Source organism: Erythranthe guttata, chromosome 4, assembly GCF_056151865.1.
Source record: "Erythranthe guttata isolate IM_541 chromosome 4, IM_541, whole genome shotgun sequence".
Classification (NCBI taxonomy): domain Eukaryota; kingdom Viridiplantae; phylum Streptophyta; class Magnoliopsida; order Lamiales; family Phrymaceae; genus Erythranthe; species Erythranthe guttata.
Genome location: NC_142536.1, coordinates 19,906,834 through 19,922,411, shown reverse-complemented (window position 1 = coordinate 19,922,411; position 15,578 = coordinate 19,906,834). Strand labels below are relative to the sequence as shown.

At 37.2% G+C, this 15,578-nt stretch overlaps 1 protein-coding gene across 1 annotated transcript; it reads right to left on the bottom strand.

Annotated features, from left to right (window-relative positions):
- Positions 1 to 896: 896 nt before the first annotated feature.
- LOC105953510 (serine/threonine-protein phosphatase BSL3) lies at positions 897 to 10,137 on the bottom strand. Its single transcript, XM_088817327.1, has 21 exons — positions 9,434 to 10,137; positions 8,806 to 8,866; positions 8,595 to 8,673; positions 8,423 to 8,502; positions 8,211 to 8,305; positions 8,030 to 8,129; positions 6,457 to 6,526; positions 5,947 to 6,048; positions 5,747 to 5,828; positions 5,466 to 5,645; positions 4,914 to 5,187; positions 4,585 to 4,822; positions 4,327 to 4,497; positions 3,667 to 3,905; positions 2,984 to 3,068; positions 2,785 to 2,883; positions 2,510 to 2,709; positions 2,349 to 2,424; positions 1,912 to 2,047; positions 1,665 to 1,804; positions 897 to 1,539 (listed from the first exon to the last, which is right to left on the bottom strand). The coding sequence occupies exons 1-21, from the start codon at positions 9,855 to 9,857 to the stop codon at positions 1,456 to 1,458; spliced, it is 3,015 nt and encodes a 1,004-aa protein (XP_088673453.1). The 5' UTR covers positions 9,858 to 10,137; the 3' UTR covers positions 897 to 1,455.
- Between the last annotated feature and the right edge of the window lie 5,441 nt (positions 10,138 to 15,578).

Below are 15,578 nucleotides of genomic sequence, written 5' to 3'. Positions count from 1 at the left end.
GTATTTTTTTAGTGTGTTTTCAGTGTCGTGTGTGCAATTATTTTTAGCGTATGTTTTCGGTGTAGTATGTGTAATTGTTTTTAGCGTGTGTTTTCGGTGTAGTGTGTGTAATTCTTTTTAGTTTGTTAGAGTGTGTATTCTTTTTAGGGTGTTTTTTCTGTGTAGTGTTTGTAAAAACTTTTTCACAATAAAAAACACCAAAAGTATACTATAAAACACAGATTTTAGTTAAAATTGGTGCAACGTTCAAAAAACTATTTCACGATCAAAATCACCAAGAACTTTATACTATTTCACGATCAAAATCACCAAGAACTTTATACTATTTCGAGTCCCCCCTCCCCTACTTCCCCTTGTAATGGACTTGAATTTACTAAAAAAAAAAATAAAAAAAATAAATAAATAAAAAACGATGGAACATCCAAAAAACTATTTCACGATCAAAATCACCAGAAAGTGTACACTATAATACACAGATTTTGGGTAAAATTGATGGACCAACAAAAAAATTGTTTCACGATCAAAATCACTAAAAAATGTACACTATATAGTACACAAATTTTGGGTAAAAATTGAAGGAACGTCTAAAAAACTATTTCACAATCAAAATCACCATAAATTGTATGGTATATAGTACACAAATTTTGGGTAAAATTAATGGAACGTCCAAAAAGAAAAATCTTATTTAAAACAGAAACATTTAAACCATCAGGCTGCGGTCGACAACTCCCAATCCATTAGGAAATTCCCTCCACCGCCAAACGAATAGGCAGTACCGCCTCTCTGCCACCATATAACAACCACAACCACAGCCGAAAAGTTTGCACAGATGTAACGTGGATCAAATATTTACAAAGAGAAGCCTAAAAATTCACAATCGAGGGAGAAAGAGAGAATTTATAATAATTAATATATTCAAAAAACTCGGGATTCATCTCTATGTGAAGCTCAATACATATACAGTGTCCAAATGAAAAACACCAGCCAATGCTAATGGAAGACGGCTTCTAATCATCACGCAATAGTTACATCATACATAAAAAAACACAAATTTTACACAAAGGCAAACACCCTCTATTATACATGGAACCACCAAAAAAAAAAACCGACTCGTTATAATCTGACCAATCGTGTATGGTCCTTCACAAGTCATCTTAAAAATAGAGACTAAGAAAAAATATACTTAAAACGAAGCCCAAAAAAAAAACGCAAACTAAGAAAAAAAACGCCTCAAGAAAGTAATGATAACACTGACTGACTACCTGTTTCTCATGTACAGAGGACATCTTTCAGAAATCCATTAACCCAAGTATACGCCTTTTCATTCTCATTTTCCAAAGGCTTCTCAAGTGTATAATGCCTCTTCAAGCCTATGTGGAATCGTGCTATATACAAATCACTGGACAGTTCAGCACAAGCCTCGACGAAGGATCTAGAAACTAATCCGGATTTAATCTAAATCCAAGCTAGAGAACCTCGGTCATTAGTAACTTGAGGACGGCCTCTAGTAGGTGTAGGTGGCCGATTAGCATTGAGCTCCTAAATTTCAAATAAAAAAATTGAGGAAATATAATAAAAAAATTAATAAAAAAAAAGGCGAGAAACGTGATCAATCTCAGCACAACATAGAATTAAATGCCAAAGGTAGGAAATAAAGGTAGCACCTGCATCCACGTGTCTTCGATAAGGCGTTCAGGAGATGTTTCTGGAGAGGAAATTGCAGGGGGCAATGGATGAATGAGTTTTGGTACAACCACTAAATCTCTACCCAAAACCAAGATAGCACCAGCGTTATTTGCGGTACCTGGAGGAAATTATTATAAGAAAAACTCTTTTAATCAACTTCCAAAAGATGGCAACCAACAACTGAATGCAACATAATTAGATGAATGTTGGTAAATTAGGACATACCGCAATAGTTTGTGGCTGAAAAGAGAGTAATTAAATGTCCCTGAGCAAATCTTTCGAATCCATCCATTACGCATTCATGTGCTCGAACTATCAACTGAAGGTCATTGTTGTTGCAGAATTCCATCACACGATCAGGCTATAAGACAAAGAAGCTTCGATGAATCATAAAATCCGAATCTTAATCATAAGCAATTGAAGGAGATAATATAATATTCAATTGTGCCGTCTCCTCTCCTCCACAACCAGCAGTCTCAGCTTCTCTCTTCCGCAGCAAGTGGGTAGAGATTACGAGTCAGCTTATGACAGTTTAGTGTTTTGCTAAATCGACTCAATGTCATTATAATATTATTAGCTTTAAGAAATGAAGGGCTCTAAGTAGTGTCATTAAAGTATATGATAGAAATTAAGGAGAGAGAAAGACGAGAGCAAAAACCCACCCCAAAGGTTACTAACCCAGGACCTCTTGCATTTGGACGCAATCCTTCTACACTGTCATTTTCAGTGGGATCAGACCTACAAGGAAGCACTCTTATCAATAATACAACTTGAAGAAATTAAAGAAGAAACGGAAAAAAAATGAGAATAAATACGCACTAACCACAACAGGTCCATAAGAACAATCGATCCCGCTTCCATAGCAATTGGACGCTGAATATTTTCAATCTGTTCTACATGGTTTATTGATCTCCCAATACCACCATGCATACATATAATTTTTTTCTCAATTAATGCAGCCAGAGGAAGCCAGTTGAACAATCTGTTTATTCGGTGCCATGTCCATATTCCATCTCTCTCCCCCTATTCGGGAAACAATCATAAGTCTACAGCATCGCCCAAATAAGAAAGCAAAAACTAATTTAACTTCATATTTACCATACGCTCAATGCACTCAATTCGAAAGCCAAACAGAGCATTGATATCTGCAGCTTCATGATTACCGCGGATTAAATGTACTTGATGTGGGTGTTCGACCTACATATCCACGATTAACACAAAGACAAATATTTTACCAGTTCTGTCATAAAGCACTACAACAAGAAAATGTCGCATTACGTAAGAAATGGACAGATACCTTCAAAGCAAGGAGAAGACTGATTGTTTCCATACTGTGCTGGCCACGATCAACATAATCTCCCAAGAAGAGGTAATCAATATATCTGATAAACATTTACACAAATAAGCATCACACAAAAGCAAACAAATCTGATAGCAAACGCAGTTCAAGTCAAACAGCTATATAGGACCCATGACATTATTTTTCTGCAGAAAGGTGTGTGTGGGACTTGAAATCAACGTTGATCCTGGCAATTATTACGATACGAATACTGTGAGTTTAGAAAAGTAACACTTGATCATAGTAATGGCTATCCTAATGATACTCCAAGAATCCTCCTATAATATGACGAGAATTAACATCTATCTGGGAGTGAATAGTAGAATCTTTACTTATGATCTACAATTCATAACCATGTCTCAGAAGATAGGCCATGTTTTTTAGTGCCACAAATAGACTTAACTGGATTTAAAGTAGTTCCAAAAAAGCCTGAAAGCATCTACAATAATTATGTAGTGGATAACTTTTTGCACAACCACTAGTAATCATTGTAAAATAAGAAGAAATATTCAGTAGAAGAATAAAAGACCTCCACTAGCATGGCTTACAGTCAAAGTAGCAGAACAACAACTTAGTCACAAAATAACAAGAAGGTAAAGATACTAAAGCATGCAATAACACTAGCTGATTCGAATGCTTACGCTATATCCCCTGCAGTAGAAGGTGATCCATACTCGTCAAAAAGGCGCATAAGATCTCCAAACTGACCGTGTAAATCACCAAATATCTTAATGGGAGCCTTCAGCTGTAGTACACTAGGTTCACTTGCAAATATTCTTTCAGCACAGTCACAAAGATCAGCGATCTCATTGCAATCCAAGAAAAATTGTCTACGAACTGGAGGCTTCCAACCACGAGGTTTCAGAAGATGAGCTATAACCTGGGAAGGAAGCAGTCGCATGAGGCCAAGACTTGGAAAATCCAATTAGTATTATTAATGAATATATATATAGGAACTCTCATGTTATCTAGTTAAGCAAACCGAGATTTTTTGGTTGTGTAGTTAAATGTTACATTTGAAACGATAAGAGAATTAATAGGAACGTAGAAATATAACCCTGGAACTGATTTCTTGCACACTCATTTTAAAGAATCAAGCTCTTCCTACAGTGTCAAAGTACTTGAATTGCCACAGTCAACCTGATTGGCCGTGCAAAACAACAGTCACTGGAAATTCAATTCAGCACTCAACACTATTTATTTATCCTAATCACAGTGAAATCATATAAATACTGTCTCCGTTCTGATCTTTGGAACCCCGGTTAATAGAATACAGTGCTACGACAGAGGAGAAAAAATACCTTCTTAGCCACACTATGTATTGACATCTGTCGATCTAAAAGTTTCCTAGCGGCTGTTGCACTTTCTGGAGTTCCATAGCTGACCCGTCTGCCTTCATTTTCGAATTGGTCAATTGAAAGCTGTCTGACCATACCGCCTAAAGCACCACCAGTCTCTGCAGCTACAACGACCTGCAGATGTATTGGTAGAATTAATAAAACCTCTTAGCAACCTCGACTTAGGGTACTGAAGTAGTATATCTCTTTTCAGATACTTACAGCACGATGGTGTAGCCGAACTCCAGCTGGGACAGAATTATTTGGCGCAGCAGAATCAGGTTTGATCTGCGTAGAAATTTGTTTTCCACTTGATGTTGCCTCTGCCCCACGATCTCTGTCTGGCAGCTCAACTTCTCCATTAACTCGTCGAGCTTTAGCAGCTGCTAATGCAGCAGTAATAGCCTCAGCTTCAGCTGCAGATGCCTCAACTAAGTACTCGACACCTTTGCTGAGTGCTCTGTGCATAATATCATACTTAGTAACAGAACTTGAAGCAACCAACATAGAAATTAGTGCACACACCAATTAGAGGTAACATAGAGATTTACCTGGAACCTTGGAGCATCGCATTTTCTGTGCTTATATCTGTATAAATATCGCCATTTACAGGGGGAGCAACCGGACTTCCTACCACAACTGCACCATCAGCAGCAGGATCAGGTATAGATGCCCTGGTTCTGTCATCGGTAAATCCATATCTGCCCTGTAACCTCCCTTGATCCAAATTAGATGCAGCAGCTGCAGCAGCTGCATGAGAAGCTGCACTAGTTGTTTCAGCAGCAGCCAGATCTTCAGCGACTAGCAGATCATCAAGTAGCACACCTAAGGAAATATTTCAATTATTAATATAACATGGTCCTACACTCACATAGTACAAGATTGTGATACAAACCATACCAGGTGAGTTAGATCCTATAAAATATTTTTATTAAAGCTATAGATAAGAAACTCAAGTCATATGCAACAGAATATGACAATAGAAATAGCATGAGACATCCAAATTCAGCCAAGTTACAAACTAATAATAGAACCTTTAATCACCCTAATAATCTCACATCCAAATGTAATATATCTTATAATGTGAGAGTATCATGTCTCACCACCACGCAAACCACCGTAGATGAAGATCAAGTCACCAACAGCAGCAGCAGCATGCCTACAGCGCCTAGTTAATTCAACTGATGCGTCCCCACCAGCTGCATCAGCACTATATCTGCCAGTCCTTGGGCTCGTGACAACAGACTTTGTGTCACACCAGACTCCAGCTGCAGTATCCAAAACTGCAAGGAACAAACATGTTTAATCATGACATAATAGAATGGAAGTATTTGCTAACAATGGAACAAATTCTTGACAAAGAACATTCAATAAGCAGAAGTACCAGCCACACTTGAGGAGTCCTCCACCATGCGTCCGCCGCCAAGTGCCCCTCCAGACACATGAAGGCGTGCATTAACAAAAACCTAGAACAGCAACATAGGTCATATTTTTTGTTTACCTGATATATATTTATTTATGTGACTAACCAAAGATGTCAAAATAAGATGAAGTATATAAACATAAATCCAATGGAAGACTTACCGCTGCATGCTGATATCTTGACGATGGTGAGACGCCAGGGGCAATGGCCCATTCCCACCGTCCATCTCTATGTTTGGCAAGGCCATATGCACTAGCCAGTGGCTGCATGTCATTTGAAGAAATCAGTCAAAGGTGTAAAACAAAACAAAAGTTGCATTCCAAGAGGCAAACACTTGGGCCCATAGTATTTCAATATAAAAATTCTGATTCACACATTGAATTCAGCTCTACCGCGAGTAAGAAAAGCATAGTGATGGGTTTTTTTTTAAATAATAAAAACAATTGGCCTCATAAATGGCCTATAACCGAACCCAAAGGAAATTGAACCCTTGACCTAAAACTACCCTCCCCATCCCAGTACCACGGGCAATGCCTTTGCGGTATAGAAAAGCATAGTGATGATATCTCAAAGAAGCAAGAACTCCCCTAACAAACTATGTAAAGCCGAGTCAAATGAATGTGGATAAGACTTATAATATGCATGAGGAAAAATGTTTGGTATCTCATTACCACACTATTCGCATCCCTCCCACCACATAGCAGAAGAAGACCATCTGAGCGTGCACTTGCAGTTGCATACCTAGGCAAGTGGGCAAGCAAGATAAAACATGAAAGTTTCAGTCTATGCACCATTTGAAGTCCAAAAATATCAGTCAATTGTCATTTCTACACTATGAGTTTTACATGCCGACTATTAGAAACTAGAATAATGAAACTCATCGCTCCAAGAAAACAATATTTTCTACCCTAGAAAATTAACATAATCCCATTGTACAAGAAAAGCAAATATTGTCAGCATAAAGGTAAGAAAACTCACAGACAAAAATAAAGTTGGCACACCCCCTAAGGTCTTATTTGGTTTTATTTTAATTAACCAAAAAAAACCTCGTAAACACTTCGTAAAAGAATGCCTAACATCTTCTGATTTATTTGTAGCATCTAATCCTTTTATCAAACTTACAAACCCTATGATGTTCAATTAATTGTGTCCAAATTCTGACAACAGTTGACAATTTTATCATAAATTTTAAAATATACCAATACCATGTTTCTCGTTTTCAGACACTGTCCACCTCCACTAAGAAAAAAAAAATATTTATTTCAAATTTATCAATCATTTTGTAATATTTGATAATATGAGGTCAAAATATGAGATTTCAAAAACAAATTGAAGTTCAAAACGTAAAGGAACTACAAATACAAACTAGATCAACAATAAAGTTACATGCTTGAATTTTCCACTATATCAATATAACAAACATAGTTTTTAAATCAATAAAAACTTTATACATAATGTATACTTTCAAGAAAAACTCAGAAACCCTTCAAGTAAAAGACATATTAACCAGAAAACCATATTAGTTGGTTTCCATGGGTAGAATATACCTTGGGGTTTCAGGTGTGAGACAATTTTCTTTAAGGAACTTCACACAATGTTTACATAACTTCAGGAGAAAAGGTGCCTCCTCCCAAAGGGGGTCAAAGTGACCGAATTGGGGTGTCCGTTTATCAACATGGAGACATGGAGCTGAAGCCTACCCAATACCAAGAGTTTAAGGAAGTTGGTGATATGCTCTATATTTTCATTCTCAAAATTTAGACTACTCTTTAAGAATACCAATACCAAGAGTTTAAGGAAGTTGGTGATATGCTCTATATTCTCATTCTCAAAATTTAGACTACTCTTTAAGAATAATTTCTCTACTTTCCAAGTGGTGATTGCATTGACACCAGACTTATGATAGTAACTACTCATGATTTATGATAAATAAGGAAACAATTTGTAGTTACTATTTAATAGTATACAATTCAAATATGAAATATAGTGTTGTCTAGTTTACATTGGTTTATTCACATTGTTAAGCTCAAGAAACAATCTTAAAGTTCCAATATTTTCTCAAATATTTTGCAGGGGTAAATCTGAAAATAGATTATATTTTCTCAGTTGGAGGGACTAAACGTATGTACATCATAATCTATAGGGCCAAAGTACTGCATGTTTATTATAAATTGGCAGGTGGCCAGAAGAAAAAAAATCACCCTAAAAAGCAATCAGGTCATTCAGAAAGTGTCCCAAACTCACATGCATGGAGGAGGACCTTCGCCCTCCGGTTCAAGTTTCCGCCATTCATATGGCTTTGCAGCAGTGTCCAATGCCCAAACATCCGCTAAAGGCCGCTTTCCTAATAAAAATGAAGCGAATTATTTGCCTATAGAAATTACACGATAGAAAAATGGGAAACAATTGAAAAGGACAGACAAACCATCATTTCCACCAATTGCGATGAGATACCGTTGTCCAACCAAAGCCATGACATGCCCATATCGTGGCCCTGGACCAGGACCATGGACCACAACCCTACAAGAAATCAAAATTCAGTCATAACAGAATTGAAAACAGACAAAAAAAAACAGTGGTGTGTCGATGCAAGTAACAAGTTACTACATATGTAAGTATACTTTTATGGACACCAACCTATGCCATCTTGGACGTTGCTGTGTAAGGTCAAGAACATGAAGATCTTCAGCAGACAAACCAGCTGGACCAATCCCACCCTGCAGTGGAAAAGAATGTTAGAGTATAATGCTGTCCGTGTCATAGAAAAATAACAGGTACCTTTCCAACATCATTCTATGTGTCAACAAACCTGAATAACAACCATGGTACCTACAGCAGTTGCCACGTGGGCTGCTCTAGGTGTGGGTGGTTCTCCAATTGGGGTAACTCTGCAAAAAATTAAATCTCGGAAGCCTTATTAAGAAAGCAATAAAAAACTAAAAAAAAGCAAAAATGACACCCGAGAAAGTCAGATGTTGGAATAAATTATGCAGTTTGATATTTTTTTAACTTCAGCTTACCTAGTCCATTTGTTTGTCAACGCATCATAACAATGCACATCGGCAGTAGCCCCTGCCAAGCCTGCAATAAAATGTTTACTTAAGTGAATTTTGTAGCTCTATATTGAGTTAGTGATACATTTCGATGCTTAACTAAGAATAATTCAGCTCTATCATTAATTAGTCGTAAGCACAGGTTAAATACGTCAGTCAAGACTCAAGAGTGGGACTTCATTGACCTACCATGATGATCTAAAGAAGCACAACTTCAATTTCAACTTTTGCTACAAGCATTAGAATGAAAGGTCACATTTATTTCAACTATCTTCACCAGCTAAATATTCAAACCCCCACAAAATAAACGTCGGCATGTAAAAATAAAGATAAACCAAATGTGCTTCCCTGAACCCTCGCAAACCAGAAAACAGTCACTCTCTCACTTAACTCAAAAGAGTAAACCTAATATCTGAGATAATAACAACAAGTTCATTCCCATCACTGTGTCCAGCTTTTCATACTATATAACAGTTAACAAAACAATACTTGTTGCAAGTCACTTCACTAAATTATGCTTTCATCAAAACACATAATAATAAAATGCTACCGAAAAATCAAAAAACTAATATATTCAGTTACATAGAACACGTACGAATTCCGGCGCTTCCGGCAGAAGTGGGAGTTCCCGATGCAGCAGAATTTCCTTCTAGAGCCGTTGCCCCTCCAAACAGAATTAATCTCGGGCCAATATACCCAGGATTCCCCTCCTCCCCAACAGCAGGGACAGCTGTCAGCGTGTGACCACATCGCGGCCCAGGGCCATCCTCCTTCTTATCCATTAAAGCGTTCACCACACTATAACTCGGCGCACAGCGTGGTCCGGCCACCACCCCTCCTCCACCACCACCACCACCACCGTCGCCACTATCACTATTGTTCATATCACTATTTTCTTGCTGCTGTTGCAGAGGCAACGAAGATTGCGATTCGGAGAGACGGACGGCACCATTAGCAGCGACGGGCTCCTCCGACGGATCGTGATCGGCCTCGGCGGTCGTAGCCGAATCCACGTCCATTCCTGCCGAAAAACCCTAAAGTTCAAAAGTTCGCAATAAGATCGGAGCTCGAATTCTCAACAATTCGCATTCTGAATCTTCATTCTAGGGGGAAATTAAAAAAGCCCTAGCTCCGATCCTCTGAAAATCCAACAGCGATGAAATTCCTTTCTCTTCAATATTAATTGCTCCCCTTCCTCTCTGTCTCTTGAAGATGTGACGAGGAACACAAAACGGGACGGGCAATCCAAAACACGCACTTTCTCTCTCTACAAAAGAAAAAAAATAATTATTTATATATATATATTATCTAAATTTTATTTTTTGCCACAAAATTAAATTTATTTTAATTTAATTTTTTACTAGTTTTATGAATGTATGTGTACGGCTGTAAATCCCCAAGTTCCTTAGTTATTTGACTAATGTGGAATTTCGTCAATTTCACCTGCCCTCTTAATAAAACAATCAAATTCGGATATTATTTCTAAAATAATCTCACATTAAATAGGTACATTAAGTAAATTTGTTATTTATCTATATACACCAACTTTGTTTAAAATTTGTGGTCATTGATCGAATTAAAAAAAAAAAAAAGTTAATTAAAACATAACGGACTTGGTCCATATTGAATATGAGGTTTGCTTATTTCTTGTTTCTATGCTTTCGGTTTGCGATTCTGGTTTCGAGCTGATAATGTGTGAGAAGAAGAAACATACATGACTTTAGTTCTGAAGGTTGTTTTTGCGGTGCTTAATATATCTATAAGTTTTATGCATTCTTTTCATGATGTATGTGTATATATTTTTCATCAAAATTTCTCTTCGTTTTTAGGAAACGTATTTAGTTATTCAATTTATTGAGTATTTTTAACACATTAATTACTATTAAATGATTATTTACAAGTAATTGAATTCAAAAAAAAAAAAATCGGGACAGCAAGCCGACCTATTATCAATTATCACTGCAGCAAACTGCAGAGAAGAATCTGGACTAGTTCGTATGATTTATTACCCTTGGCCGTCTGGGCGGGAAGTTAGACATTATATAAATTTGTAAGAAGAGAGAAGAGGGGAGATAAAATGGAGAGAAGAGGGAGAAAGAACAGGAGCGAGAAAGAGAAAGAACAGAAGGCGAGAAATGAGGTATGTAACCGCATCACACGAGGTCAGATTAATTTTTATCTCTGTTTTTTTTTTTTTTTTTTTTTGCTTTTCTATTTGTTGCCTTGAAATTAATTTGTTGCTTGCTCGATCTCTGTATTTTTCTGTTTTGTTTTTTTTCGTTTTTGGCGTCAATCTCTATCCCGAAGAACCATATTCCCGTTCATGCGAGATGATTCTACACAACTGCCGCACAAGTACGCATTCTCTCTATATAGAATTGAATTTCCTTCGGTCTCATAAAAATGTCAGAATCGAGGAATGAAAGAATTGAATTTTCTTCGATTTCATAAAAAATATGTCAGAATCGAGGAATACATATAGAAATGAATTTCCTTCGGTCTCACAGAAAATTGTGATAATCGATAATAAATATAGAATTGAATTTCCTTTCGTCGCTGAGAAAATTGTTGAATTGTTATAATCGGAACGGACTAAACCTATAATTGAGCTCTCTCTCTCTCTCTCTCTCTCTCTCTCTCTCTCTCTCTCTCTCTCTCTCTCTCTCTCTCTCTCTCTCTCTCTCTCTCTCTCTCACACACACACACACACACATAAATGTGAGAGAGGATTTATGTATGTGTGTATTTAACTTGTTATGTTGGAAAGTAAGATTGTGTATGTGTTTTGGTGTGCGTAATTTGTTTGATTTTCCCTGTTTATTGCATTTTTTTTGGCCCCCTACTACTTATATGAGTTAAACAAATTAAGGAGAATACAAAACATTGTGTTATGTGGACATGTGTGTGTGCCCCCATCTCTCTCTATGTGTGCGCCCTCTCTCTCTGTATACAGTGTAGACTGTAAGAAGTTTTACTTGCTACTTAAATTGAGTTAAAGAAATTGAAAAGATAAGGAGGATGCAGAACATGGTGTTATGTGTGTGTGTGTGTGTGTGTGTGTGTGTGTGTGTGTGTGTGTGTGTGTGTGTGTGTGTGTGTGTGTGTGTGTGTGTGTGTGTGTGTGTGTGTGTGTGTGTGTAAAGTGTAGAGTGTAAGAAGTTGTTGTACTTGCTACTTAAATTGAGTTAAAGAAAGTGAAAAAATGAGGAGGATGCAGAACATGGTGTTATGACTTATGTGTGTGTGTGTGTGTGTGTGTGTGTGTGTGTGTGTGTGTGTGTGTAGAGTGTAAACTGTAAGAAGTTGTTGTACTTGCTACTTAAATTGAGTTAAAGAAAGTGAAAAGATGAGGAGTAACATGGTGTTACATGAATGTGTGTGTGTACAGGCTGTAAGAAGAAGTGTGCCATGTGTGTGTGTGCACAGACTGTAAGAAGAAGTGTGCCATGTGTGTGTGTGTCCACTGAAAGAAGAAGAAGAAATACTTGCCACTTATACTGAGTTAAAGAAAGTTAAAAGATGAGGAGAATCATGGTGTTATGTGGATATGTGTGTGTGTGTGTGTGTGTGTGTGTGTGTGTGTGTGTGTGTGTACAAACTGTAAGAAGAAGTGTGCCATGTGTGTGTGTGTGTGTGTAGACTAAGAAGAAGTGTGCCATGTGTGTGTGTACTGGTTGAAAGAAGATTGTACTTGCTACTTAAATTGAGTTAAATAGAGTGGAAAGATGAGGAGAAACATGGTGTTATGTGAATATGTGTGTGTGTGTGTGTGTGTGTGTGTGTGTGTGTGTGTGTGTGTGTGTGTGTGTGTGTGTGTGTGTGTGTGTGTGTGTGTGTGCATGTTGTACGAAGAAGTATGCCATGTGTGTGTGTGTGTGTATTTGTGTGTGTGTGTGTGTGTGGGTGTGTGTGTATTGAAAGAAGTTGTACTTGCTACTGATATTGAGTTAAAAAAAGTTACAGATGAGGAGAATCATGATGTTATGTGGATATGTGTGTGTGTACAAATTGTAAGAAGAAGTGTGACGTGTGTGTGTAAACTAAGAAGAAGTGTGTCGTGTGTGTGTACATACTAAGAAGTGTGCCATGTGTGTGTATACTAATAGAAATAAGTTGTACTTGTTACTTAAATTAAGTTAAAAGATGAGGAGAATTCAAAAATGTTATGTGGATATGTGTGCACTGTAAAAAGAAGTGTGCCATGTGTGTGTGAGTTAAGGAGAATCCAAAATTATGTGATTAATTACTTAAATTTTGATGAATTACTTTGTCTATGTAGATATTTGTGACACTCGGCCTCTTGGCCATGGAGACGGTTTTCTTGGTTGTTAAACATGCGACGACTCACTTCATTCTTGGACATGCAGTTCCGTTGACTTCACTTGTCTCACTATCACTTGTGCCGAGGAATTATCTTACTAAGGAAAAAGACCTTGGATTGCGTTTGCTTCACTCGTCTCACTTCATTCTTGGCATATGTTGTTTCTTGCTTCATCTAGTTGTTGGGGTCGTGGAGTGCTCGTTGATGTATCTTAAAAAAGTTGTTGTGGATGAGAACTTTGGCTTTAAGATTGTCATGGCTTGCGCTGTCATCACTCTCTGCCTTGTCGATCTTGTTTCTGAATCAATGGGATACTTCTACCAGCGGAGGAGGTAAGTTCTCTTTCTGTGTGAGGTGAAGATGAATATTGATCAAATAGAGAGTATGTGTTAATAAATAAAACCCAAAAACCAGAATCTTATTACACACAGTGTGTGTGCTGCTGATGATGATTTTGCCAAAACCAATGTTGTTCATACATGACTTCCACATAGTTATTACACAATGTGTGTAGCCAAAACCAATGTTTTTCATACGTGACTTTCATGTAATTATTACGCAGAGTGTGTAGGTCAAACCAATGTTTTTCATACGTGACTTCCACGTGGTTATTACACAGCGTGTGTAGTAAACACTCTCTCTCGTAAAATTGATTTATTTTTCAATTCTGGATTGAAATTGAGATTCGTAGCTCACTTTGTTTTTTTTTTTTTTTGACTTTCCGTTTTTGGGCGTCAGATACCCTCTCTCATGAAAAACATCGATCCTGTGAAAAAATTCACCACCACCACCGCACGAGTAAGCATGCTCTCTCTCACTCTCAAAATTGATTTTTCAATTCTGGATTGAAATTGAGATTTGTAGCTCTCTGTTTTTTTTTTTTTTTATTTCCCGTTTGTGGCCTCAGGTTCTCTCGATCATTAAGAATCTCGTTCATGTGAAACTCCACCACCACCACCGCACAAGTAAGCACTCTCTCAATCAACATGTTGTGTGTTTGAGGGTGTATAATTTGCATATGAATCAACTTGCTATGTGTTTGAGTGTGTGTAATTTGAATACGAATCAACTTGATATGTGTTTGAGTGTGTGTAATTTGCATATGAATCAACTTGTTGTTTGTAAATTGAGTGTGTGTAATTTGCATATGAACCAACTTGATGTGTGTAATTTGCATATGAACCAACTGATGTGTGTAATTTGCATATGAACCAACTTGATGTGTGTAATTTGCATATGAATCAACTTGTTGTGTGTAAATTGAGTTTGTAATTTGCATATGAATCAACTTGTTGTGTGTAAATTGAGTGCGTGTAATTTGCATATGAATCGATTTGTTGTGTAAATTGAGTGTGTCTAGTTTGCATATGAATCAACTTGTTGTGGGTAAATTGAATGTGTGTAATTTGCATATGAATCAACTTGTTGTGTGTAATTTGCATATGAATCAACTTGTTGTGTGTAAATTGAGTGTGTGTAATTTGCATATGAATCAACATATTGTGTGTAATTTGCATATGAATCAACATATTGTGTGTAATTTGCATATGAATCAACTTGTTGTTTGTAATTTGCATACGAGTCAACTTGTTGTGTATAAATTGAGTGTATGTAATTTGCATAAGAATCAACTTGTTGTGTGTAAATACAATGTGTGTAATTTGCATATGAATAAACTTCCAACACCCAATACGTCGTCGAAACTCATTGTCACATGATGGATAAAGAAAAACGGGTTCATGTGTTAATTTATAGGGTTATATACAATGTTTTGAAAACCGGACCTGACCGGCCGGTCCGACGGTTCAACCGCGAACCGCCGCCATGTCCGGTCCGGTTATATGTGAAAACCCAAAAAGGTCAAAAAATCGGGTCAACTACCAAAATCCGGGTTCGATCGGTAAGAACCGGAAAAGTGGAAAACTGGCCCAAGAACCGGTTTTTAGCTCAGAAGAAAATTTCATGGCTGGATCCGCAACGATGGTGGTTGTGGGTGACTGAATCTTACCGGGAAAGGTTGTGGATAAACGGATCTAGGCGGATTTGGGTCATATGTGACTGAAGAAAATAAACGAAGAAGGTGAAAATGAAAGTAAAGAGTAAAACGAAAAAAAATGTGGACTTTGTTTTTGTTTGTGAGAAATTAAAAGAAGAAAGAACAACAAGAGGCTGAAGAAAGAAAGCAAAAGGGAAGAAGATGAGTGCACGGGCTGGGTTGGGGGGCTCTGCGTGAAGAAGAAAGAAGAAAGAGGGAGAGGGAGAAGAAAGAGGAGAGAGAGAGGAGTGAGGATTTTTTTTTTTATATAAAGAAATGGAGTAAGTTGTAAAATATACCCAAAAAAACAAGTTGTACAATAAAGTAATGAAGGCGGGAAGGAAAGGAAATAAAAAAATATATTTTTAAATTAATATATATTTA

Excerpts from the sequence above, each read along its gene's own strand:
- LOC105953510 (XM_088817327.1), bottom strand. The coding sequence starts at position 9,857 with ATGGACGTGGATTCGGCTACGACCGCCGAGGCCGATCACGATCCGTCG. Across the intron at positions 5,829-5,946 it reads CAAGATATCAGCATGCAGCG|GTTTTTGTTAATGCACGCCT; the intron begins GTAAGTCTTCCA and ends TTGCTGTTCTAG. Across the intron at positions 4,498-4,584 it reads TTCGGCTACACCATCGTGCT|GTCGTTGTAGCTGCAGAGAC; the intron begins GTAAGTATCTGA and ends ATACATCTGCAG.